This window comes from Narcine bancroftii, chromosome 3 (assembly GCF_036971445.1).
Source record: "Narcine bancroftii isolate sNarBan1 chromosome 3, sNarBan1.hap1, whole genome shotgun sequence".
In the NCBI taxonomy this organism is placed as follows: domain Eukaryota; kingdom Metazoa; phylum Chordata; class Chondrichthyes; order Torpediniformes; family Narcinidae; genus Narcine; species Narcine bancroftii.
In genome coordinates this window covers 352,769,918-352,796,385 of record NC_091471.1, presented here as the reverse complement: position 1 = coordinate 352,796,385, position 26,468 = coordinate 352,769,918, and the positions used below count along the sequence as shown (strand labels likewise).

Below are 26,468 nucleotides of genomic sequence, written 5' to 3'. Positions count from 1 at the left end.
TCCCCCAATTCTGTCTGATCCCTCTCCTTATCATATCCAATTAACATTTTTGTAGGTCTGGAGTCCTCCCGCTGTCTGAATTCTGAGATTCCCCGGTCTTTCTTTGTTGCCTTCTTTGAAGAAGGGCTCAGGACTCTGCGAGACTGGCTGAGTTCCTCCGGCGCTTCTACATCCGGTTTGACTGCCAGCTGGGAGCGGAAGTACGTCATTGAGAACGCGTCCTAGTCTGAGGAACGGGTGAGGCTGCGGGGTGGGTGAATGAAATGAATCCGCTTGCATCGGCTTCGTAAGTTACTGATTTTTTAACCCCTCTTTGGGCTCTAATACCTCATTGTAGAAACTGTAACGGAAGAAGTAATTCTGCTCGTGTTTTGTTGATGATATTGAAGTGTGTTTGTGGCTTGGATTTGCAGAGTGGGTGGCCGAGGCCTAGGCCTGAGCACGGGCTGGTGATGCGCCTGCAGGGAGAAGCAGGGGCCCTGTCCCCAGGCTGAGCATCGACTCCTGCCGGTGAGTGACTGAAGAGGGGTGAATTTTGAGGAACAACCTGCACTTGGATTTGGTTCCATTTGCTCTGTCCTCATTTATTGTCGTTGACTGGGGGTGATGATTCTTAACACGTGTTAGACTTCTGATGCCGCTGAAGACAGACAACGTCTGATCCCAGTTAGTCAACCCACGCTGGTATTCACTATTATATCTCCCAGTGTTCAACGTATTAACTTTCTTCCAGATCATCTGTGAATCTGACAGCGATTACGAAAACTGCGGGAGGAGAAGAAACCAGGTACATTAGAATATTCAGTGACTGCTCTATATATAAAGTCTGGGTGAGATTAAAAATTGCTTCCCAATGGTGAGTAAGCTGTTGGAGCAGAAAGTATGTTTATTTTCTTCTTGAGTTTGAGATTTGGGTCTGAACTCGTTTTTCCAAAAGAGACCCTGATACAAAACAAAATATTATTAAAAATAGCTGGTAGGGCAGAGAACATCATTGCCCAGTGAAATTTGGGCCACATTGGACCTGCTTTCCTTACAGGAAAGAGAAAAGGCTCCCTCCCAGCATGACTTCTGAGACCCATGGGTGTCTGGTAAATGTGATCAGGTTTTGGGACACTTGTAGATTGTTTTCTGATCTGTCTCCATTCATTGACTGGACGTGATGATTCTTTACGTGTTAGACTTCTGATGCACATGAAGATACTGAGGTCTGATTCCAGTCAGGGAACCTGTAGTCATTCTTTGTATTATTGATCTCTTTATATGTGCTAATTTTTAAATTCTCTTCAGGTTATGGATTTAAATCCTTTGAAGCTTGTTGCTGCAACTGTGGGAAGAGAAAAAACTTTAAAATAGGTAAATTATTTGTATTTTTTTATTTTTAAATTTTATACAGCATGATAACAGGCCATTTCAGCCCACGAGTCCGTGCTGCCAAATTTAACCCCCAAGTAACCTATACCCATGGAGGAAAACAGCCCCTGGAGAAAACCCTCGCAGACGTGGGGAAAACATACAAACTCTTTACAGACAGTGTGGGATTTTAACCCAGTCCAGGCCCAATTGCTGGTTCTGTAAAGGCATTGTGCTAACTGCTACACCAATTGTGCCACCCATTACCAACCTTGCTGTGTCTCAAACCATTGGACAGAGGTGGAAATGGTCCATGAGTTATTTTAGTGGTAAGGTGATGTGAAGAGCAGGAGTTTAATTTTCATTGAGGCCTATTGTTGCACCCTCAGAATTACCAGCTGAAAGAGAAACCATGATAACAAATGCAAAGCACTGGTAATATTGTAAATTCCAGTAGATTGGACAGAAGGTATTAAGAAAAACATTTGATGGGTCAGAGGTGGTTTCATTTTCTATTTCCCCAAAAGCCAAATTCTGCAATTGTGGCTGATGTTGTTTTACAAAATAGCACTGTTAGAAGTACTGTATACGCCATCTTAGATTTTCCACCTTTTGAGCAATGTGGCCTTTATATAGGACGACCCAAAAGTCTGGCATTTAACCAGTGACGCTGTAACAATATGTTAAATACCAAATTACCCTGTAAAAAAATTTAATTAGTGTATTTTAAAATAAACCATCATTGGTTCCTGTAACAGGCAGTTTAAAGCTTGTATTAGCCGACAGCTGTCAGACTGGGTGAATGAACCCTGTGGGGAAGCACTGAGACTTTGATGGACACATGCAGGTTTGCCCCACTGAACTAGCAATGCCCCTCAATGTTTATGCATTCTTTTCGTTGTCACCATTTGCGTGGAGGTGAGCTGGGTTGTCAGGCATTTAGGGTCTGACTGGGACACTTGCTGTGGTGTTGAAACTTTGCTTAGACCTGGTGTGTGGCGGCCCCAATTTTGAGACATTTTTAAGTTCTGGATTGTCCTCTATGATGGCATATACAGGTATTCTTAACAATGTAGAATAGTTATACCAAGGTCAATCAGTCCATTGTGTTTTTCTATCAGGAAAAGCTTGCTACTTCCATGCAAACTTAAATTGCATTGGAACCTATAGGCAGTCCATCCAGAAGCCAACCACACCTTATGTTGTTAATTCTCTTCCCCTCTTGTACCAGTTACCTTTTGTCTTCTAACTGCCTGAAGGAACAACTATGTCCTGAGCCCTAATTAGTTTATGAACTATTAAATCTCCCCTTGGCCATCTCTAATAAAAACTGTCTCACCCTGATCTGTATTTGTAACAGTTGACCCTCATCCTGTGAATCATTTTTTAAGATCTTTTCTGGATCCAGAAATGGAGTGTCAAAAAAAAATGACTATTGACTACTTGCGCCAGTGTCAAACTGGTAAACCAGAATCTAGCGTTGAACCTCTGGTCAGCATCATCAATCTTGCACCAAACTTTCATATTCACTCTTAAGATGTACAAATTGCACTGGTTTCTGGGCCTCTTTTTAACATCTCAAGTAGCAATAGATGAGTCAGCTTGCATTTCAATTGAAAGGATTACCTTGACAACAGGCTTTTCATTAAGACGGGCTTTTTCCAAGGTGTCTTGTTTATTTCGACTGAGGCTGCAAGCTCCAGCTAAAGCTTTACATTTACAATGGAATGTATATAAGAGGGCATTGGGGGTGGACAACCAGCACCTTTTTCCTGGGGTGACAATAGCAAATACCAGAGGACATCAATTTAAGGTGAATGGAGGAAAGTGTAGGGAAGATGTCAGAAGTAGGTTTACTGAATGGTAGATATCTGGAATGGTGGTGCAGGCAGGTACAATAGGGACATTCAAAGGATTCTTGGGCACATGGATGTATGAAAAATAGAAGGTTATGGGTGGGAGGTAGGGATGGATTAGATGGTTGTGGAGTAGGTCAGCACAACATTGTGGGCTGATGGGTCTGTACTGTGCTATAATCTATGTACAAACATCCCTTTGTGGATTACCCATGATCATTGGAATAATGATTTTTTTTTACGTGTTAGACTTCTGATGCAGATGAAGAGAATATTATCTGATTCCAGTCTAAACCTGCATCACGAGTCTTTCAATTTAGATGAACATTCCTACTGATAAATTTTAACTTTCCTTCTAGATTTGGGGGAAAAGAATGGAAACTGACTGCAGGTAAATTTAAATGTTCACATTTCTCAAGGTTGGATGATATGGAAGTTCTTCAAGTCTCTAAAATTATCATAAGGCAGACAAAGAATCATCATTAATATGGCCCGGCATTCCTTATAGTATGAGCAAGAGAAGCAAAATTTGTTGCTGTGGTCACCGTCCTGAATGTTCGACTCCTCTGCTTCTTAATGGGGAGGGGGTGTTCTCCCTGTTTCTGGTGCCCTGCACCAGCCTGCTGCCACTACCAAGTACATGCACTGCCATCTTGGGCACAGACCTTGAGGTTGCAGGATTTTACTTACAAACATCATCGGCTCCTTTAACTCGTCAAACTGCATTAAAATTTCATAGACAGCAATTGAAATATAGTAAAATCCCCTCTATCCAGCACCTATGGGGATTGCAGATGCCAAGATCTGCTGAGATATACTCTCAGTGCCTAACTAATACACCTGCATGAAGAATAAACAGTTTAAAAGACAAAGGACAGTGCAAAATTAAAGTAATGGGTGGGGGGGGGAAGCATTGTAGTCCTTAATTATGTAAATTTTACTTTAATCAGATAATTTCTGTAACTTACAAAATCTGTAAGTGTTGCACTAGCCGCTATGCTAACCTTGCTGCAGATAAAGCCTTGCTAATATCTTCATGCTAATAAAGGTAAGGACTCTTATTACGCAGGGATAGGGAGACACTTTGAGATGGTAGCACCAGCAGCATCAACTGGCTCTTCATCCTGGGCGCTGCCATTTTATTCAAATGCAACTTTATTTAAATAACTGCTGAATAACCAGGGCACACCGCTGGCTGAATGTTTGCTCTCATCTTCATCAAGGGGTTGTGTGGTGCTTTGGAGAACATTTACAATTTTAAACATTTATTTAAATTTATTTTGCCAGTTTGAATTCCTGATACTGGAGATTTTACTGTATATGCTTTCACCACAGAAGAAATTCCTACTTTCAATTGGCATATTAGGGTCATGCAGATGTGCCACTTTATGACATTAAGCACAAGGCCAGGGGCTTATTCCATTGTTTTATGATTAATAGTGTTACTATTAAGTGTTACTGTTTTGTACCCATTTTTTTTTTCTTGAATTTTATAGGAGCAACAATGAATTGTGGCAGCAATTACGCTGAAGTTGCCAGCCTATACAAAAATGACTTGATTTTCAATTATCCTGTCTGCAACTTCGAACAATTTAATTTTTCTTGTAATGTTGTTGGATTTGTGAACCCATGCAACTTCAGCTGTAAATACTATGAATAAAGCTGATTTTAGATGTCCAGTTCTTTGGTCTAAATTTCCTTAGCATGAGATTATTGACTGGTTAGATTTACCCTGTTTGACAGTTATTAATAATTTTTACCTGTTATAATAGTTATGATGAATGTTCATCGTATTTAACTTAATTAGTAATATTTCTAAATCTGATGTAATTAGAGAAAGATTAAGAATGCGAGTCCTAACTCTTCCATTTGAAGATTTTCAAATATTGTTTTTGCCATCTGCCCTAATTTTAAAGTTTTTGCACACTATTAGAATAGTGGAGTTTAGTTACAATTGAAGACTTGGAGTGGTCTTCAGTTAAGAGCAGCTGTTGTGTAATTGGAATGGATAGTAGAGGGATTCAAGGATATGGGTAAAATAATAGCAAATGAAAACTTGCCCAACTAATTGGCATTCGGAATATATAATTGTTCCTGTGTATCCAGGTGCTTTCAGACATGGGATTTCTGATTGTTTTGAGAATTTGAAGAATGCCAATTCGTGAACTTTCACAATGTGTGTGAACCATGAAACAGCCAAGGGGCCAACGACAAACAACTTTTACATATTTCAGTGTGGTCTGGGCAGTTCTACTGGCTTGGGCTCGCTGCCTACAAATTTATTTATGATAACTCCCAAGCTGAAGGAAGTTAAGTATGTCAAATTTCAGTAGCTCAAGTTCAGCACCATCTTCCCAAAAAATTTAACACTCATCTGTAGAGGTTTACTAGGTGAAGAATTAAGTAAATTCTTTCAAAGCAAACATGAAAAGCGATGAAAAGGGAACGTGCCCTCTCTAATGAAACAATCTCCATTAGAACCAGAAGTGGTTGACCGGTTACTCATCACTCAATTTAAATTCTGCTGAATGAAAGATCGAGCTCCACTAAGGAACATCATGGGTAGTACTGTGGTTCTCGAGCACAAGGTCAACTTTGAAATTTTTGAGCATGCAAGTTTTAGATTTTAATTCCTTGCATTTTATAGGAAATTCCAGTGTTCTGGTTGGACAATAATTTCGAAGTACTGTTGATTAATGCACAGATAGGCCAGATCATCTGACTCACTAATTTTGCAGATCCACCTTGCTGCATATCAATAGACCTAAGTTTGGTAAGTTGGGCTTCTGTGGAACGGTCATTGGTGTGTAGGAGAGTCCTTGAATGGCTCTTACACATGATAGCAGGATTGCTGTGGCAGGGAAACTTTGGATGCTGCTTCTCAGCTGCATTCTCTTGAGGTTGGGAGTTGTCTGATACACCCTCCCATTCCAAATCAGGACACTGCTCAAGAACACCAAAGTCTTCATGTCAATCATCTGAAAAGGGTAGGTTTAGAGAAGTGAAAACCAGCTTTACCCTCAACACACTAATATTCTTTCTGCCCCAAACATGAAACGAAAAGTACAACACAGTTCTCCTTTCCCAACAACTGAACTCCCACTGAAATCCTGTTCCTTCCTAGCATTTCTAAGCTTCTTGCTATTCAGTTATCCAGAACCCAAAAAAGTCAGTTTGTAGTGCATCAACAAGAAACCAGCAAGTGACTCATTTCACTGGCAAACATGTCTCAATAATTGATAATCATCTTCAAACTAGGCTATCATCTGTACAACTCATTTGTATCAGCTTGTGAAATGGTAACCTTGCGCTCACCGTCAGCAAAACAAGATGATGGTTGATTTCAGGAGGAAGTCAGGGGAACACGATCCAGTTCTCATAAACGGCTCAGTTGTGGAGATGGTAAAGAACTTCAAATTCCTGGGTGTCAACATCTCCTGGAGCCTCCACATTGATGCAATCACAAAGACTCACCAGTGGCTATATTTTGTGAGGTATCTGAGGAGATTTGGTGTGCCACTGAAGACTCTTGTAAACTTCTACAGGTGGAGAGCATTCTGGCTGGTTGCATTGCTGCCTGGTATAGAGATGCCAACTCTCAGGACAAGCTATGGAGAGTTGTTAACCTATCCTGCGATATCACAGGCACCAGACTTCAAGAACATCTACATGAAGAGGTGTCTTAAAAAAAAAGCAGCCTCTCTCCTCAAAGGCTCCCACATTCCCTCCTCTCTGCTACCATTGGGGAAAGGGTACAGGAGTCTAAAGAGTCTATAGTAATCAAGAGCACAAGGACAGCTTTTTTCCCCCCACTGCCATCAGATTCCTGAATGATCAATGAACCAAAGAGACGGCCTTACTTTTGTGCCACTTACTATTTTATTTTTTTATGAGTAATGTCTTAAGATGGTTCTAATTTGTATGTTTGGACGAGGACGCTGCTGCGTAACACTGAATTTCATGTCTTGTTCATGACAATAAATCCTGATTCTGAACTGTTATTCCATATGTTGGATGATTGCCCAAAATCTCTAGAAGACTTCCACTTTGAACATCACAAGGGGGAGTTCTACCTGATGAACAAAGGCTGGGGGGAAAAGGGCTGTTTAAACTTGAAATGTTCTGACTTGGCCTCTTTGTTATGCAAAATAGCAAACTTCAAAAATGTAGCTAAATTGCTATTATGTTTATATTTGACATGTTTAAAAAGCATCAACACTGACAAGTATTGTATATAAAATGAACTCGTGTATAATTTGGGATGAATAATTGGAAGAGTATTATAGAGTTTTTTGATCAAGTTATTCCAATGTAATGCGATTGGGTTGCAGCAGAAACAAATCAGTTTGCTAGAATGAAGAATTTATTAAATAAAACATAGCAAGCAGTTCCTTCACAATGTTAATTTGATTATGTGAAGTACAATGACATTTTAAGAATCTTTATTTAATTTTGATTATGCATAGTGCATTTAGTCCATAGACTCTTAATTCATTATTGCACACTGAATTCAGACCATACAAATGGCCCAACTACAAGACATGCAGAAATTTTCTTTTGGCAGGCAAATATTGCCTACAAACGGTAAAGGAAAAATGTAGGTTAAGACAAATACAGTAAAGTGTGTAGTTATTCTATCCCCTGTATTAGAAACAAAGCAATATTTTACCCACAGGCCTAAATTAAAAATATACAAAATTAAAAATACAATTTTATACACATCTTAAAATATATTACTTGGTTTTAATTAAACATTCTGCAAATAGTCAAGTTTCTCAAAGTAACTACATCTTGAAAGACGATTTGTCAAATGCTCTATGTGGTGGATTCTTCATTATCCATTTGCACTTCATGTATTGAATAGCACTTTGCACACATTGAACATCTGCTATTGGGACAACAGACAGCTCAAAAATTCATAAAGCAACAATGTGGTATCATGTAAAATGATAATCATTGGTATAATGGCACTGAAGTACAATTAATATTGAAATTTTGGAAGGCCTTGTGCAGAAATGTAACCAGAGGCTCATGTAAAACAATGAGAAAATATTTGTTCACATGGGTGTTATAAAAACTGGTTTTAAAATTGATTGGCATCTTAATTGCATTTCTCTCTTTAAACATCTTGTAGTTTCCTGGGAAAAATGTTGGAAGATTTAAATTGAAAGCCTTTTCTTTCAATCAGTACAAAGGCAACAGGAGCTTTTTTTTTTAATCATTTGCCCATTTGACAAACAACACCACTTCTCTAACAATAAATAGTGGTGCAACTATAAGTGGCCAATGTCCAAGCATGTGCACCTTAACCTCTTTCTGCCAATATAATGCTAAGAAAATGACTGAAGTTTTTCTTGTCTATTAAAAAAATTAAAAATTCACACTTGGTAGATTTGTTAATCACCAATTTATATTTGGGAGTGGCTGGACTCTGATCGAAGAATTATCTGCCATGCACTTGAATATTTGTCAGGAATAAAATTCTCAAAAAACCCATCACTTCTTGTGCATCCACCAACTATTAATATACAGTTCACTTACTACATCACTTAAGGATTATATTTGCAAAATCACTACAGGGTTACAAAGATTATTTCTGCTTTGAGAATCATGATATTCTAAGAACTTGTTTTTTTTTTAATTCATAAATTTAAAACTTAAAAAATAAACTTTTATCACAGTGCCTTTCACACAGTATTTTCCCCACAGATTTGCACACCAAAGTGAAATATTTCAGAAGCCGGTCACCAATTCTTGACTACATGACCAAACGGAGATCAAGAATTGAAAAAGTTGTGCTGAATTGGGTAATCGGGGTAATCAATTCAAAATCTGCATCTGATTAGCATTTAAACATTTTGAAGGAATTTCCCAACAATCGATAAACTGACATCCCGATAAAATGGGGAATATATTGATCATTCTCACAGTGGTATACAGAGACTGCAGATTCTTTCAATAATAGGGGATGCATTTGCAAATACAATTCTAATGATAAATCACCACAAAGCATCAAAAAATCACATAAAATTAGCAATTACAGATTGGCTTTGTCATTTTAGTGAATGCATGAAACCGTACTTAATAAATACTCAATCTCAAATCATGCATCATTTCTGCAGTTGCTTCAAGGTTACCTCAGGCAACCATACAATCACATGTCTGGAAATCTCTCAGGTCTCTGAGAATCTCAGTAAACTGAAGCATTTCATGCCAAAAAGTCATTTACAAGTACAGTTACATATAGTCTCTCTATATATACACATGTCAAGGCTTTTATTTTCTTGGAATGGCCAAGAAATAAACAATATTAGCTGTTGACCACATCGAAAATTTTGCACACTTAGCAAACTGCACATACTGAGTACAAAAGAATCGCAAGAAATTCCTGAAATTATGGTGGCACAAAGGGTTCCAAAAGACAGACAGCACAGCTGAAAGCACATGAACAGAAACTTCATAATACTGTAAACATAAAACTTCCATACATTACAGTCGCTCAGCAAATTCTGTCTGTGACTCCCTTGAAGGCCACACTGTGGATGAACGTGGATCCATAGCTGAATGCATTATTGGAACATATACATCATCCATATTTGGCATAACAAAAATTTTCTGTAAAATGAAACAAAAAATTAAATGCATAAAACTTTGGTCATTTAGCTTGTTTGAAATGTACAGAGCTGGCAGTTTTAGATTCTGTTCAAACAACCCTGTGGGGAGCTGCAAATCCAGCAAAAAGATTTTTTATATTTAAATGAGGCATTTAAAGACTGCATGAAGTTGTGAAATACAAGAAAAATTGGTCTTGAACTGAGCTCTCATTTGAGGAATAATTTTTAGAAAATGAACATTATAATCTGTCAAAAATGCTACAAAAAAACCCCAAAAAATCAATTCTAATGCCTAACCTTTGAATGGTCAACTATGGAAGTCGACAGAGCAACTCAGTTACTAAAATCAATGAGTTCTCAGCTAAGAATATGCTGATTAGATTTGAAAGGTTTGAGATCATTATTTCCCATATAGACAAAGGGAAAAAATATGGGGTAATTTTAATAAATTAAAACAAAGTAATTTAGATTTATGAAAACCGTTTACAAATTTAAGGTATTCATTTTCTCCTCCCATTTTGCACAATTCTTTCCAGTGCTTTGCCCATTGTCTATAATGAACTTTAAATGTATCATGTTAAAAACAATAGAATTGTTTATTAGGTGATTTACATTGTGTATATTTACTAATAATGATGTTTATTTAAACTGTTAACAGTTATAAAAGGGAAAGAACAGAAAAAGAAATGTGTGATTTGCAACCAAACCATTATTGCACTCAGCAATTTTTTCACCTGGAATTCTTGTTCAAGTTTCTTCTCAATCCAGTCCGTCACATGCGCTATAGTAACTTCACGTTCACCCAACTTGGGACGCGCTTTTAACTCTAAGTGTGGAGGCATTCGGAAGCCATACCTTTAAACAAACATAAATATTAAGCAACTACTACAACTTTGAAACAAAATTACAAATCAGTTGGTGTTCATCAATTTATTATTTTAAAATCCAATGAACTTCATCCAAAATATTAATGCTGGATTCAAGCAGGATGGTCAACAACATTATAAACAATTCATAACTAAATTGTAAAATACAAATAATTGTATTGCACACAATACTTGGAAGACATTTATAATTTTGGATCTGGAATTATTGTCTGCAAGAGTGGGAGAAACAATCAGTACGTTCAAAAGTAAACAGGATTTATAATTAGGAATATTTAATGTATGGGGAAAGATGGAAGGAAAATTTGTTATGAAATTGATCTTCTAAAAGCAGGCAAATGGATGGCAGTTCTATAACAATTCTTGATTCTTGCCCAAGGGCAGGAAGAACTAGCAAAAGGAAGCAAGAGTTTGCAGAGTCCTGTAATATTTATGATAACAGCCATGCTGTAATTTATAGGGGAAGTGTATGGCAGGAAACCATGCTTTTATCACACAGTCGAGCACTAATGGCTATCTTCAATTATCAGCAAATTTTCTACACCTAGTATAAGAACCACATCCATAAATATCTGTATATTGCTCTTTTGTGGCTTGCTTTTTTAGATTCAAAACTAGCATAGTTTTGTCTTAGCCTCAATAAAGAATTAGAGCTGTACAGCACAAAAAATAAGGATATTCAGACCAACTCATACATGCTGGCCATTACATACCTCCCACTTGTCTACCCATAATCGATAAAGCTTTCCTATCCATGTACCTGTACAAATGTCTTTCAATGTTATAATTGTACCCACCTCTACAATTTCCTCTGTCAGCTTGTTCCAAATATTCACTACATCTGTGGAAAATGTTCACTCTCCAGTCCCCTGTAAATCTTTTTCTTTCACACTTTAAATCTGTGGCCTTTAGGTTTAGATTTCCTTACCCAGAGAAAAATACACATCACTCATGTCATCTCTGCTTCTCATGATCTTGGAAACTGGCCATCCCTTCCACTCCAGAGGGAAAAATACAACCTCTCTCGTCTCTCCTTATAAGTCAAGCCCTATAGTTCTCACAATATTTCTATAAACCTCCTCCATACTCCTAGGTTAATGACATTCTTCCTATAGATAACATCCAGAACTTCACACAATACTTCCAGCAACATGCTATCTTAACGGCGGGCTAATCCTGATTCCGCTGCTTCAACAAAAGAAAAGCTCATGAGGTACTGCAAACTATGCTAAATGTCCATAATTAGTTCCTCTCCTTTGCAAATGAAGGCAGATCCTATCGCTTTGAATCTCCTCCAGTGACATTCCCACCATAGATGCAAGGCTGACTAGCTTGTTCCCTGGCTTCTCCTTGTCACCTTTCTTGAATAAAAGCAGTCTTCTATTACCTAAACCATAACTAATGATGCTTATAATGATCTCTGCCATGGATAAAAGTGACGTTATAGCTTTCCACCACAAATGTCCTTGATAGTCTCATTCCTTTTCTCCTCGCATTAAGTACCAGTAATGCATGTATAACATCCAAATCTTCAGCCAATGTAGAATTGGTCTGTCTCACAAAAATAGCATTAGATTTTGTGACAATCAAATTCCCATCAAGATTTGTGAACAAAACAAAAATTTAGCCCATATGTTATAAATTTTGATGGATCATCAATACTTTTCATGATAAAATTATGTCATTCTTGGCTCTTAACTGTATGATAACAAAACCCTGCAGAATCAATCAGCTTCATTAAAGTTGGAATAACATTTTCCCATACCATATTCTGTCAGTCGGTGGTGGTGGAATATTCACAGCTAGTGTTCCTTTGCACTCTTGAACTTCTACTGTTAACAGTAATGGAGTATTTGAGACCTCTTCAATTTTCTTCTTAATAAATTCTGTTTCAGTGGCTTTCTGAAAATATTTTGACTTTGTAATTTTATCCACAAGTCTCATAATTTTGCTTGGTCGATGTCCCCCCATGTATCTGCACATGTGGAAAATTATTTTAATTTTTTGTCACTGAACATTTTACATATGAACATTTTGTTTACTTCCAATGGCAACAAATATTTCCAAGCAGCAGGTCTTCCATTTTACTGAATTATTAGTTTATGCTAAAAAAAACTTTACATTCATTCAATACCTCACCCTCAGTGACAGTAGTACATGTTTGGAGGGCAAATGCAGTCACCAAGTGTAGAAATTGTGGATACATCCAACTGCCAATGCTCCTAGGCGTCTTCAAATTGGAGTGCTCAACTGTACATCATTACTTTGCTACACAAAGTACAGCCAGATTCACGTGTGCCCAAGTCAACATTGGTTTATATGAACTGCTCATACAAACCCTCCAAGCGTTAGACAATATTTATTTTTATATATGAATATATGTACTGCATTTGTCAGAATGCGTGTTTGCATGTTTTAGCACCAGGCATGGGAGAACACTTTCATCAGATTGTACTTGTACAATCAGATAACAAAATTGAACTTGATCTGCAAATACAAGTCTGTTTGTTATTCAAAGTGGAAACCATTACAAGAAATAATTTGTGTTGTTACAAAGGCAGGTGTAGTTTTTAGAGCTTTTTGGTGACATTAAAAACTTAATTATACAGGGATAATTGTAATCAGAAACCCAAGGATCCTATTCTATTGCAAACTGCAGTAAATTCCTGCAAACAGTGAAGATAAAATTGCAAATACTCCCCCACCTCAACAGCTTTTCAGGTGTGAAGCTCTTCTCCATCCAGCTATGCACAAGGTGGGAGGGAAAGGAGGAGTGCAGTGAATTAACCGTTAGCTAGATAAATAGCACTGTGTGCAGATCAGGCTGCCTAACTATTCCTCAGTTAGGAATAATATATAGGTGAAGAACAAATGTTGGGAAGTAAATGAGATGTGGCAATTACTATAAAAGCTCAAATCCAGAATGCTCAAAATCATGTGCTAACACTAATCAAAGACCAATTGAAACAGAGTTAAATCAAGTTAAAAATATACGGATTCCAAATGTTGCAGGTCATATTCCTACCCTTCTACTGCGGCTGGAAGCACTTTATCCCCTCCTATCATATCTTGCGCATCTTCTTCATCTGATGATCCAGCACTTGAGGATTCCTCATCACTGTCAGCGAGGCAGTAGGCTTTTGGTCTGCTCCTTTTTCAAGGGCATTGGAGAAAGGAAAACAAACCTAACAATCAGCTTGAACCGTATATTTTTATTAAAATACAAATCATTAGTATTAGTATTATGCAGTTTAAGATGTATTCCTTCCAAACCAGAACATTATTTTCAACCCAAAATGCACCTGCAAATTAAATCATCTGCAAGAGCAGGTGAAAATTTACAGAAGTTGACAGAATCAGATAAAGCTTCCTGTATACTACCCTTTCAAAATCTAAATAATTCAGGAAAGAAAGGCAGGCTTTCAAGATTTCTGCTCCTCCTCCTCCTGTCTCCAACTTTTTCTCATTACCATAATCGTCCTTGTTAGTACAGCACAGCCAATTACATGAGCAGCATTGTTTCAGCAAGTTATCAAAATGGCACTCTTAATGAAACCAGTGAGGTATTTAAAATTATGAGGGGGATAGAGTAAATATGGTAGGCTTTTTCCACTGAGGGTAGGTGAGATACAAACCAGAGGACTTGGGGTTAAGGGTGAAAAGTTTAGGGGGAACTTCAAAGAGTGGTAAATGTTAAACATTTAAGAATTTGGACATACATGGATGGGAGAGGTTATGGACTGGGTGCAGGTCAGTGGGAATAGGCAAAAAAATAGTTCAGCACAGACTAGAAGGGCCAAAGGAGCCTGCTTCTTTCCTGTAATGTTCTATAAACGTCAGGATGCATCCGAGTTGAGCTTAATTCTACTGAATTAGCATTCACATATACATTTCCGGAATTAAGCCCAATATCTCTTTGGAATGATATTTTGTAGTCATTCAAGAAATTTCATAGTAAATTTATTAACCAAATGGTTGAGTAAAAGTGATAGTTACAAGTCAACCTCATTGTTAACAGCTGGAGTCACACACCCAGTCAAAAAAATTCCTTACATAAGGGTATCTGTGAGGATTTTACAACCATCTAGTGATTCCATGGCCATGAACTGCTCTACCATTTTATTCCAGTTGCGTTAAATTCCTTTAATTTCTCCAGCTGCTGAAGTGAGACTTGAAATTTCAAGTTGTGCCACTGGATAATGTCCAAGATTGATAACAAAGTAGCAGCTTAATAGATAGATTCAAATTGCTTAAAAAGTTTGAAAATTTAGTTTTGTATCTTAATATTTCAACCTTTGAATCATTCCCAGGTATACTCAAATTGGCAATCTATTTCATGAAGGGCATTTGAGTTCATTTTTGTAGACTAACTTTATCAACATTCTTATAGTTCTGTATTTTGTTTTATCTACATTTCATCTTAAAGGTTAATACAAATATTAATTTCACCTCACAAATTACAAGAAATTATGGTTAGTGCACATTATTCTACTCAGATCATCTACAAATCTTTCATAAGAGCAGGGAAAAGACCCCTTCAAAATGCCGTCAATAGAGATCATGGATGATCAGCTAAATTGCACAAATCCACTACCCTTGATAAAAATTTATCTGTTCCCATCTCTCAGGTAGAGTTCTAAAGATTCACTTATCGGGGTGAAAAAAATCTTTTCACCTGTCCTGAAAAGCCAACCTCCTATTTTGAGGCTGATCCCTGTAGTTAGAGAATTACTACATCTACATCTATCCAATCAAATCCATTAAGCATTTTTTTAAAAAAATTTCAGTAAGGCCTCTTCTCATTTTTCAAAGAGGCTACTGGATTAGGAACTATTTTATTGTCATTTATCGCGGCTACATTTCAGTTTAGTGAGATTTCCCACAAACGGTTGTGAAAAATTCTACTTTTGCCAGCCTTCTCCAATTCCCACATCATTTCCGGACCATCTTTCATTTTTCATAACTACCTTCCATCCCCAAATTCTCACTCACAAACAATTCATAGACTTGCCTGGCTTCATTCCTCAGGATCTTGTCCAGCGTTCCTCCTACAAACTATCTTCATACTGTAGTGGCTAAATGGCTACAACAGTGGTTGCACTTTAAAAATTCCACACCTTCTAGGCTTTTCACACCAAAATTATTCTTGGTAACGCTGGAGAAGTTGAAGTCCCCTACCTCAATAATCCTATTTCTCTTGCATCTCTGTGATTTGCCTACATACCTGCTTCTCTATCCCCTCTGACTGAAGAACTGTATATACTTCAAAGTGGTTGCTTCTTAATATTTCTAAAATGTAACACATCTTCTACCTAGGACAGTGTTTCTCAACCTTTTCTTTCCACTCACATACCACTTTAAGTATTCCCTATGCCATAGGTGTTCTGAGGGATTGCTGTTTGAATTGTACCTGTTTTAATTGACTTGTTATGTACAAAGGCAATGGGCCAATGACAATATTTCTCAAGCAAAATATTTCAGTAACAATTGGGTCTAGAGCAGTGGTTCTCAACCTTCCCTTCCCACTCATATACAACTTCAAGTAATCCCTTACTAATCACAGAGCACTGATGGCACAGGGATTACTTAAAGTGGAATGTGAGTGGAAAGAAAAAGGTTGATAAAGTGGAATGTGAGTGGAAAGAAAAAGGTTGAGAACCATTGATCTAGGACAACCTCCTTCATTATGGCAGTGATGGTCTCCTTAACCAACAATGCATTTGATGGTCCTCTTATTTCCTCCCTGTTCATGAATGAAGCTTGCATACCCTGAAATATTGCCAGTCCTGCCCCTAACCATATCCTTCCAATTACAAGAATACCATATTTCTATGCTGACCAATGGTCTCTTATCTGCATTAAATTGATCCTTTCATTGATATAGATGCATTTTAAGCTCCAATGCTTCTCCGTGCCTTTACATGTCCATGTCTGCTGTGTGTACTGGACTTGATCTTTATTTTTATATTATCACACAAATGCCACACACACTTTGAAGTCTCATTTCCCCTGATAAAATGAATCCTCCTGCATCGATAGTGGTCCTGCTCTGGTTTAGTGGCAATTTGATTTGCTTTTACAATCCCACTTTACAAGGAAATGGTCCAAAAATTTCAAAATTAACAAGAATCACTCCTGTACTCTCTCTCCTGTACCATCCCTTCAGACATGCATTCATCTGGTGTATCCTTGATCCTACATTTACTAGCACGTGGGACCCAAAGTAATCCAGAGATTAATATCCTAATCTTTAATCTATGACTTGTATCTCTCAGTATGTTGCAGTATGTAATCTCTTTTACCTTTTTTGTTAATACGAATGTAAACCACAATCTTTGGCAGTTTTAGAATGTTCTGGAACTGCCTCAAGACCAGGGAGGAAATATTCCATTCAAGAATTTAGTTTGAACCTACAACTCATCTGCACTTTCTATATTAAATTTCCCATCATTGTAGCTGTCTTAATCTCCCCACCAACCAGAGATTGCACAAACTTGGCCATCCCCTAACAGTATGGTAAATGGACAAAAAGAGAAGGCTACAGGGGACACCTGGACTACCTGCCGGTCCCCACTGCTCTGCCTAGTAGCCACCCATCACTTTTTTGCCTCTGCAGCCAATAATTTTGGGATAACGAGTTCACCTATCATGTGATTAGTGAGGTCCTCAGCATTGTGGATGCCCCATAGAGAGTTCATCCTCAACTTCAGTTGCATAAAAAGATCAATTAGGATGCTCTTCCTGCAACACAGTTGCCATGGACACTGTTCTCCCACAAACCACAATAGATTGTCACCACAGGGCCATTTCTTGCCACTGATTAAACTTGCATTACCATGGTACTTTAAAAAGCAGCCCTAATTATACTTGGAATTTTACTCCTCTTTAAGCACATCCAACTACAGGTTCATCCGTACCTTTACTTCAGTGAATGGGAATAGCAAAAAAAAAGTGGAAATACACAACTGTTGTGTCTTACCAATCCCTTCCCCACTTAAGCCCAGTCATTCACCAAAGCCAGTAGGTGTCAGAGTAAAATTCCAAGTATAATTAGGGCTGCTTTTTAAAATACCATGGTAATGCAAGTTTAATCAGTGGCAAGAATTGGCCATGTGGTGTCCATCTATTGTGACACCTACTTTCCAGGATCCACTGTGAGAATCCATTTATTGTGCCATTCTATATTCTCATAGATGCTCTCAATTTTTTTCACGTTATATTGCATCTCCACGCCTTTGTCCACTCACATGGAATATCTATTATTATGGTGAAGCACCCCAGCATCCTCCAAATATCTATTATTATGGTGAAGCACCCCAGCATCCTCCTTACAGCCTACCCACACTGCCTCCTAGCTTTGCATCAACATAAAACATGGAAAAACATGGTCTCCACATTCAGATCTAATCCCTCTGGTAGCCACCATCTGACCTCAAAGTTTACTACTGTGTTTTCTATCCAATAATCAATCCTTAATGTAATGTGTTTAATAACCTCTCAAGACCCACTTTAAAAGATCAACTAGTTTTCTCTTATCTATCATTAGTCAAGACTTCAAAAATATTTCAATAAACTTGCCAAATAAGACTTGACTTTCATGAATCTATGTTGACTGTGCCCAAATGAGCTGCTATCACTTCCTTTATAACAGATTGTAGTATTTTCCCGACTACTGATGTCAGGCTACCTGTCGATAGTTCCCTGCATTCTCTCTATCTCTTTTCTATCCAACAATGGGTTATATTTACTACCTTTCAATCAGTGGATTTCTGGAAAATAATAATCCGTCCACTCCCTTATCTGCACACCATCTTCAAATCATTTGAAGTTATTAGACTCTGGAAATACACCACTTTTCTATACTGCTGTTTAATCCAATATCATTATTATTTAAACAGGTATTAAACAGTTACTGCAACACCTTTACAGCACTAGTGATTGGAACTGGACCAGGGTTCGTATCCCGCTCTGTCTGTAAGGAGTTTGTACGTTCTCCCTGTGTCTGTATAGGTTTTCTCCAGGGGCTCCAGTTTCCTCCCACCGTACTGGGGATGTAGATTAATGGGGTGTAAATTGGGTGGCATGGACTCGTGGGCTGAAATGGCCTGTTACTGTGCTGTATGCCTTAAAAAAAATTGGAGGATATTTGCTGACATATTTTGTGGATCGGGTAATGGACAGAAAACAGGTAGTCAAAATAAATGTTGGAAGGCTGTAACCATGCTGTATGTCTAAATTAAATTTAAATATTCTCTTTTCAGTTCTCATATACTCAAGACCAGCAACCCTTCAACTCTGGGGAAATTTTCCATGTCTTCTGGGAAGACAAAAGAAAATATCAGTTAAATTTTCCCCTACCTCCTTGTTCCTCAGTACAATTTCTCCTGTTTAGAAATAGAACATCATAATTATACAGAGTACAATTACATATACTATAATTTTATAAACTTCTATCAGTTCGCCTCTCAGCCTCAAATGATCCAGAGAAAACAAGAATGAAACGCAAAAGTCGACAGATGCTGTGGTTGCAGTAAAAGCACATCAAAATGCTGGAGGAACTCAGTTGGTCTTTTCAGATCCTGAAAAGACTGGTTGAGCTCCTCCAGCATTTCAGTGTGTTCTTGCTCCAGAGAAAATCCTCCACATCCTTCCTGTAAAGCTGTGACTGGAACTACACACAGTTCTCCAAATGTGACCTATGTTTTCTACAGCTGCACATGACTACCTGACTTTCATACTCAATATCCTACCTGCATTATCCCTTTAAAGGAGCTTTGCACTTGCACCACTAGAGTGGTTTATACATTTAACAATTTATTTATAGACACACCCTGAGATACCCTTATTCTTTCATATCCCACCATCTTCTCATTTATTATACATTCCTTGCCTTTTTGCACTTTCCCAAATGCAGGTCACACATTGACATCAAATTTTTGTCTAACTGACAATATCTGTCATCTCTATCCTGTTGTACCAATCTCTCCTTCTCGCTCTCAACCATACTGACCCCCCCTAAAATGATAGAATGAGAAGATAACAAAATGAACTGATTCAGTGTGTAAAAGTAGATGACACAATTTTCTTGTTTATTTTCATTGTGTGATGACATTGTTTAATGGGTTTAATCGCATTGTATATGTTGAACGTTTAATGGGTTTGGAGGGGGGTGGGAGGAGGAAAAAGGGGAGAAAATGACACTGTGTATATTCAAGAGTGAAATGTTTGTATGTATTTTGATTAATATAGTTCATAGTGTGAAAATTTTTTAAAAACCACAAACTATCTACAAACTTCTTTATTATTTAATTTACTGTCAGTGGCACATTAAGGACAGTTCAAATGGAAAAGATTTTAATAATACTAATCCATGCCAGATACCTTGATTGCTAATAGAGAAATCTACCCGTTTAGTCATAGTCAACTGCTTACGGATGAAAATACAGTAAACTCCCTTAGGAAAAATTAGTACAAGCATTAGAAAAAAACTGCATGCTTACCAAAATGCAAGAATGTAAAGGGGAATCGTCATAGTTGGTGGGCGGGGAGGTGGGGGGGGGGAGAGAACCAGATAAATCCACATTACAAGCAACCAGTATATCACAAAAGACAACTCTTTTCAATGAAAATTATATAAATGCATATTTGGGAAATCTTGTCAAGTAATTTGTAATGATGATGCCCCTTTATAGACACTGCATTATAGACAATTTCCATGCACAAGCAAGGATGAAGCCACACTGGTTTTCCTTTTGGTAAAGGAACAATATTTCCTGAATGGAATGTTGATATATCTACATTCCCACAGGATACAAACGGCACATGGATCGTATATTACAATTACCACTCACCAGAATCACACAAATCCACAGATGATTCCGATCAAACACATTATAAATGGAGAAATGAAGAAAAAAAAAGTATAAACAGAAGTTAGTGAATAAAGACTATTTTTCCAATGAAATATGCACAATTGTGCAACGGTCTAATACTTTAGCTTTAAGCAAATGTTTTAATAAACTCATCTTGTAACACAGACATGATAACATTACTGTAAGCACATTAACCCAGGCTTAAAACCAGAATGATACTATCATCTTTCTGCCCCTATGAAGGCAGATATTACCTATTAATACATCGAGCAAAACTAAGAATGGGGAGATATTTCCAGCAGAACACAATCCAACCTCCCAAGTTACATAATATTCAAGAAAGTGTACATTTATACAAAAGTTAGGTACAGCACGTTTTGGGAAATGGAAAAGAATTGCTGTTAGTATTTTGTCCTATAATCCTAAACAATAAAAGTGACCCTTTTGCCTCTGGGTGGATCACAACCTATACAATGGGGCTCTTTTATAACCAAGTTCCTCTGCATATGCAAAAATCCCATCAATTAGCAAAAGTGTCCAAATTCACAAGGGATACTTTTTTTTTTTGAGGTGCAATGTAGAAGATTATACTCGCTTTGTAGATTGGCCACTGCCATTGAAAATAGAAAATCCATGAAGGGTCCATTAGTGGAAATGCGCTAATTGCTTCTTTCAACCAACCCAAAATACAGACATAGCAATCTATATATTTTGAACTGGTCTACCCGCTTAACAAGCGGCTTGCAGGTTAACCAGCGTAACATTATTAAAGCAAGTTTGGTATAAAGTTGGCCAGCTCGTTCAAATGAACATTCTGATACCAGACTTCTCCAACTGTTTATCCAGACATTACTTTCTCACAAATCATATTATGTAACATGGGAATGTACACAATGGGGAAATTTCCTTCACTATAGGAATGTTAACGCTATGGTTTGCGTCATTTCCTAAGGAACAATGAATTGTCATACTATTCAAGTCAGTAAGTCTAGATGTTGCAAGAGAAAAAGGATAGTACTGAAGGGTTGTTCCCATGCTGTAAAAACTGCATTCAACCTCAAAAGGAAATAAATGAATTTAGCATACAGATTTCCTACAGAGTGTTAATGTTCCAAAAAACATTCATACCAAAGAATGGAAAATTATTTTAGAAGAGATTAAACATTTGAAAAGATAGTATTGAGTTGACTAGATATGACATGTAAATGTACCTCCAATTTTCTTCTTGAGAGATTATTTTTCACTAACACATCCTGTGGTAAGAGAGTGAAATGACACTTCGCCAGCAAAAAGTTTCCAAACTACATTGCAGATTCCAGATTATTAATCATGATAAGAAAAAAAAACAGATGAAACACAACTATCCCCGACATGGCTGAAATCATGAGAAAAGGTGTGAGGTTTATTTAACTTGGAGAGAGGGTGGATTGTTGGCTCATGCTCCTTTGAAACAAGTAAACAAATTCAGGATACTGCCTCAAGGTGCTTATTCTACATAAAGAGTACAGATGCTGGAATCTGAAATAAAAATAGAAAATGCTGTAAATATTGAAAAGTTCTACTCTATGATCTATATGAAAAGAAAGTCAATATTTCAGGTTGATGACCTTTCAGTTTTAAGAGGGTAGAAATGACTAGTTTAAATTGCAGAGAAATTGGCAAGGGACAGTGAGTACGAATCAAGAGAAACTGTTAAAGGCTTGTGAGCAGCCAAAGCTACAGTGCCCTCTATAATATCTTGGACAAATACAATTTTTTTCCCCTTTCTTTGCCCATGTGCTCCAAAGTTTCAAATTTGTAATCAAACAATTCACATGCACAATCCAGATTTTATTCAATGTTATTTGTTTATATTTTGGTTTGACTATGAAGAAATTGCAGCACCTTTTATGCATAGACCCCTCATTTCCGGGCACCATAATGTTGGGGACATTTGATTCACAGGTGTCTGTTAGTACTCAGGTATGTTTAATTGCTTAATTGGTGCAGGTATAAGAGAGTTAGACTTTCTTCTAAGCTTTTGATCACCTTTGGAGTCTGTAGTTCCATTTTTCAACATTAGGACCAGAGTTGTGCCAGTGAAAATCAAAGAAGCCATTATGAGGCTGAAAAACAGGAATAAAACAGTAAGCAACATCACCCAAACTTTAAGATTACCAAAATCAACAGTTGAGAACATCATTAAGAAGAAAGAGCATGGGAGGAGTCACGTGATGGAGTAGTGGCCGGACGGTGAACTCCAGCCCTCTCCAGAAAAGTTGGGAAAAACAAGAGAAAATACAAAGGCACAGAAATACAAGTTAAAGAAAAGTGAATATAAAGGTGGAAAGAAGATGGAGACAAAAGGAGAAAAATCAAAATCAACGGAAAGAAGAGAGGAAGAGAAGACAACGGAGGAAAAAGGTGAAGGCCTTACCTGTCCGAAGAGGCCCGCTGTGGAGAGAAGACCCCACTACCTCAGGTCGGTAGAAAGAGAACTACAACAATGGCTCACAGAGCCGAGTAAAAGTGCGCAACCGCGCATGAAAAAAAACACACCGACGGGAGGGGGGACCAGCTGGGGAGTCGATCTCCACAGCCGGCAACGACAGCTGCAGAACACCTGCAGCAAGAAGAGACCACAGAAGACAATGGAAACAAGAAAGAAGAGGAGGAAAGGGCAGCAAAGAAACAACAGATGGTCAACCTAGAGGAAGAAGAAGAGGAAGAGGAAGAGTACAGGGAAATAGAAGAAGAAAAGAAAGGCAAGGTAAAGGAGGTACTTGCTCTTGTTAGAGGATACATGGAGTCATTTAAAGAATGGCAAACACAGGAATTCAATGATTTAAGAAGAAGAATAAACAACACAGAAAAGAAAATAAATAAAATGGATATGACCTTAACAGAAATGGGGAAAAAAATGGACAAGATGGAAGAACGGGCAATAGCAGCAGAAATGGAGGTAGAAGACTTAAAAAAGAAATTGGAGGAATCTAATAAAAAAACTAAAGAGACACAAGAATTACTAGCCCAAAAAATAGATATAATGGAAAATTATAACAGAAGAAATAACATAAAGATAGTGGGCCTTAAGGAAGATGTAGAAGGCAAGAATATGAGGGAGTTTATAAAAGAATGGATCCCTAAGGCCCTAGGATGTCCAGAACTACAGCAAGAAATGGAAATAGAAAGGGCACATAGAGCATTGGCCCCTAAACCACAACCACAACAAAAACCAAGATCTATTGTAGTAAAATTCCTAAGATATACTACAAGAGAAAAGGTACTGGAGAAGACAATGGAAAAAGTAAGAGAGGGCAACAAACCACTGGAGTATAAAGGGCAAAAAATCTTCATTTATCCAGATATAAGCTTTGAACTCCTAAAGAAGAGAAAAGAGTTCAATGCAGCAAAAGCGATTTTATGGAAGAAAGGATATAAATTTACACTGAAGCATCCTGCGGTATTGAAAATATTTATTCCAGGACAACAAAACAGACTATTCTCGGATCCAGAAGAAGCACGAAAATTTGCAGAACAATTACAAAAATAGACTGAGGGATGAAGACGGGTAATGAGAGCAAAAATTATCACGATTGATATGTATGTGGGTAAAGACAAAAATAGACTGAGGGATGAAGACGGGTAAGGAGTGTAAAAATGACCACGATTGATATGTATGCGGGTAAAGAGGTATAAGAGTGAATAGAGACAATGGGCATATGTGAAAGTATCTGTAATTAGAGGAAAACATAGAGAGTATAGACAAGAATTAATAAGGGAAGGTAATGGAATAGAGAGAATAAGGAGGGAACTAAAAGAGTGACCTTTGTGACGTATAAAAAACGAAATCTTTTCTGGGGGGGGCTGGGTGGGGGGAAAAGAGCGGTCACTGCAAAATCAGTTGACGCTTGCGAGTGGATTCGCAAATCCAAATGGAGAGGGGAGATGTGGTTGTCCGACAAGGGATAAAGGGCAACTCAGGAGGGGAAGGGGAGATTGGGGATAAAGAAGATAGAAATAGGAGAATAAGGAAAATGTTGGATGTTGTAGGAATGTTGTCTGGTAAAGAGTTGAAAATAAGAAAACAGAAATGGAAAAGGAGGAAAGGTAATGATGGAAAAACGGAAAGAGAAGATAAACAAAATATAAAATGGCTACGCTGAACTATATGACTCTAAATATTAATGGAATACATAACCAAATTAAAAGGAAGAAACTACTAAATTTACTGTAAAAGGAAAAAATAGATATAGCATTTGTCCAAGAAACACATTTAACTGAATTGGAGCACAAGAAATTAAAGAGAGATTGGGTAGGACATGTAACAGCAGCATCGTATAATTCAAAAGCAAGAGGAGTGGCTATATTAATTAGCAAAAATGTGCCATTTAAAATAGAAGAGGAAATAATAGATCCAGCAGGGAGATATGTTATGATAAAATGTCAGATATATTCAGAGCTTTGGAATCTACTTAATATATATTCACCTAACGAAGAAGATCAAAAGTTTATGCAAGATATCTTTTTGAAGGTAGCTAATACGCAAGGGAACATACTAATAGGAGGGGATTTCAATCTGAATTTGGATCCAAATATGGATAAAACGGGGAAAAAAATTAACAGGAAGAACAAAGTAACCAAATTTATAATTAAATCAATGCAAGAAATGAAACTTGTGGACATATGGAGGAAACAAAACCCAAAAGAAAAGGAATACTCATACTACTCGACTAGACATAAAACAACTCAAGGATAGACCTATTCCTGTTATCAGCCCACATACAAGGGAGAGTTAGGAAAACGGAATATAAAGCTAGACTATTATCGGACCACTCACCCCTGTTATTGGCAATAGAGCTAGAAGACATCCCTCCAAGAATGTATAGATGGAGATTAAACCCCATGCTACTTAAAAGACAGGATTTTAGAGAATTTATTGAAAAACAATTAAAAATGTACTTTGAAGTAAATACGGAATCAGTGGAAGATAAGTTTATACTATGGGACGCAATGAAAGCATTCATTAGAGGGCAAATAATAAGTTATGCAACCAAGATGAAGAAGGACTATAATCAGGAAACAGAGCAGTTGGAAAGGGAAATAATAAACATAGAAAAAAAATTAGCAATAAAGGAAGATACAACCAAAAGAAGAGAATTGGCGGATAAAAAAATAAAATATGAAACATTACAAACATATAAGGTGGAGAAGAATATAATGAAGACAAAACAGAAATATTATGAACTAGGGGAAAAAACACACAAAATCCTAGCATGGCAGCTTAAGACAGAGCAAACTAAGAAAATGGTATTGGCAACAAGGAAAAAAGACAAACAAATTACATATAATCCAAAAGAAATTAAGGAAAACTTCAGAGAATTCTATGAACAATTATACCGAACCGAAAACGAAGGGAAAGAAGGGAAAATAGATGAATTTTTGACTAAAATTGAACTACCAAAACTACAAATAGAGGAACAAAATAAATTAACAGAACCATTTGGAACAGTAGAAATACAAGAGATAATAAAAAATTTACCAAATAATAAGACACCAGGAGAGGATGGACTCCCAATAGAATTCTACAAAACATTTAAAGACCTAATAATACCGCCCCTCCTGGATGTAATCAACCAGATTGATGAGACACAAAACTTACCAGATTCATGTAAAACAGCAATAATTACAGTGATACTAAAACAAGGGAAAGATCCACTCTCACCAGCGTCATATAGACCAATATCTCTGCTAAACACAGATTATAAGATAATAGCTAAACTATTAGCGAACAGATTAGCAGAACAGGTACCGAAAATGGTAAATTTAGACCAAACTGGATTTATCAAAAAAAGACGCACAACAGACAATATTTGTAAATTTATTAACTTAATTCATGCAGTAGAAGGA

The 26,468-nt window shown here is 37.3% G+C and overlaps 1 protein-coding gene and 1 long non-coding RNA gene across 10 annotated transcripts in view; one reads left to right on the top strand and one right to left on the bottom strand.

Annotated features, from left to right (window-relative positions):
- Window positions 1-178: 178 nt before the first annotated feature.
- Window positions 179-4,888, top strand: LOC138759428 (uncharacterized). Its single transcript, XR_011354829.1, has 6 exons — window positions 179-286; window positions 414-510; window positions 734-787; window positions 1,291-1,356; window positions 3,569-3,600; window positions 4,706-4,888. It is a non-coding gene; the product is annotated as an uncharacterized lncRNA (long non-coding RNA).
- Window positions 4,889-7,554: 2,666 nt separating this feature from the next.
- Window positions 7,555-26,468, bottom strand: part of tex2 (testis expressed 2) — a 107,759-nt gene continuing 88,845 nt past the window's right edge. For 4 of the 9 annotated variants that reach the window (XM_069929800.1, XM_069929798.1, XM_069929799.1 and 1 more), the window contains exons 9-12: window positions 13,733-13,858; window positions 12,473-12,682; window positions 10,558-10,678; window positions 7,555-9,824 (exon numbers count right to left, since the gene is read on the bottom strand). In XM_069929800.1, coding sequence (XP_069785901.1) covers window positions 9,699-9,824; window positions 10,558-10,678; window positions 12,473-12,682; window positions 13,733-13,858 — 583 coding nt within the window. In that variant the 3' untranslated portion in view covers window positions 7,555-9,698. Of the gene's footprint in view, window positions 9,825-10,557; window positions 10,679-12,472; window positions 12,683-13,732; window positions 13,859-22,607; window positions 22,685-26,468 lie in introns of those variants that run through there. The other 5 variants (XM_069929802.1, XM_069929803.1, XM_069929804.1 and 2 more) reach the window with 5 other exon arrangements.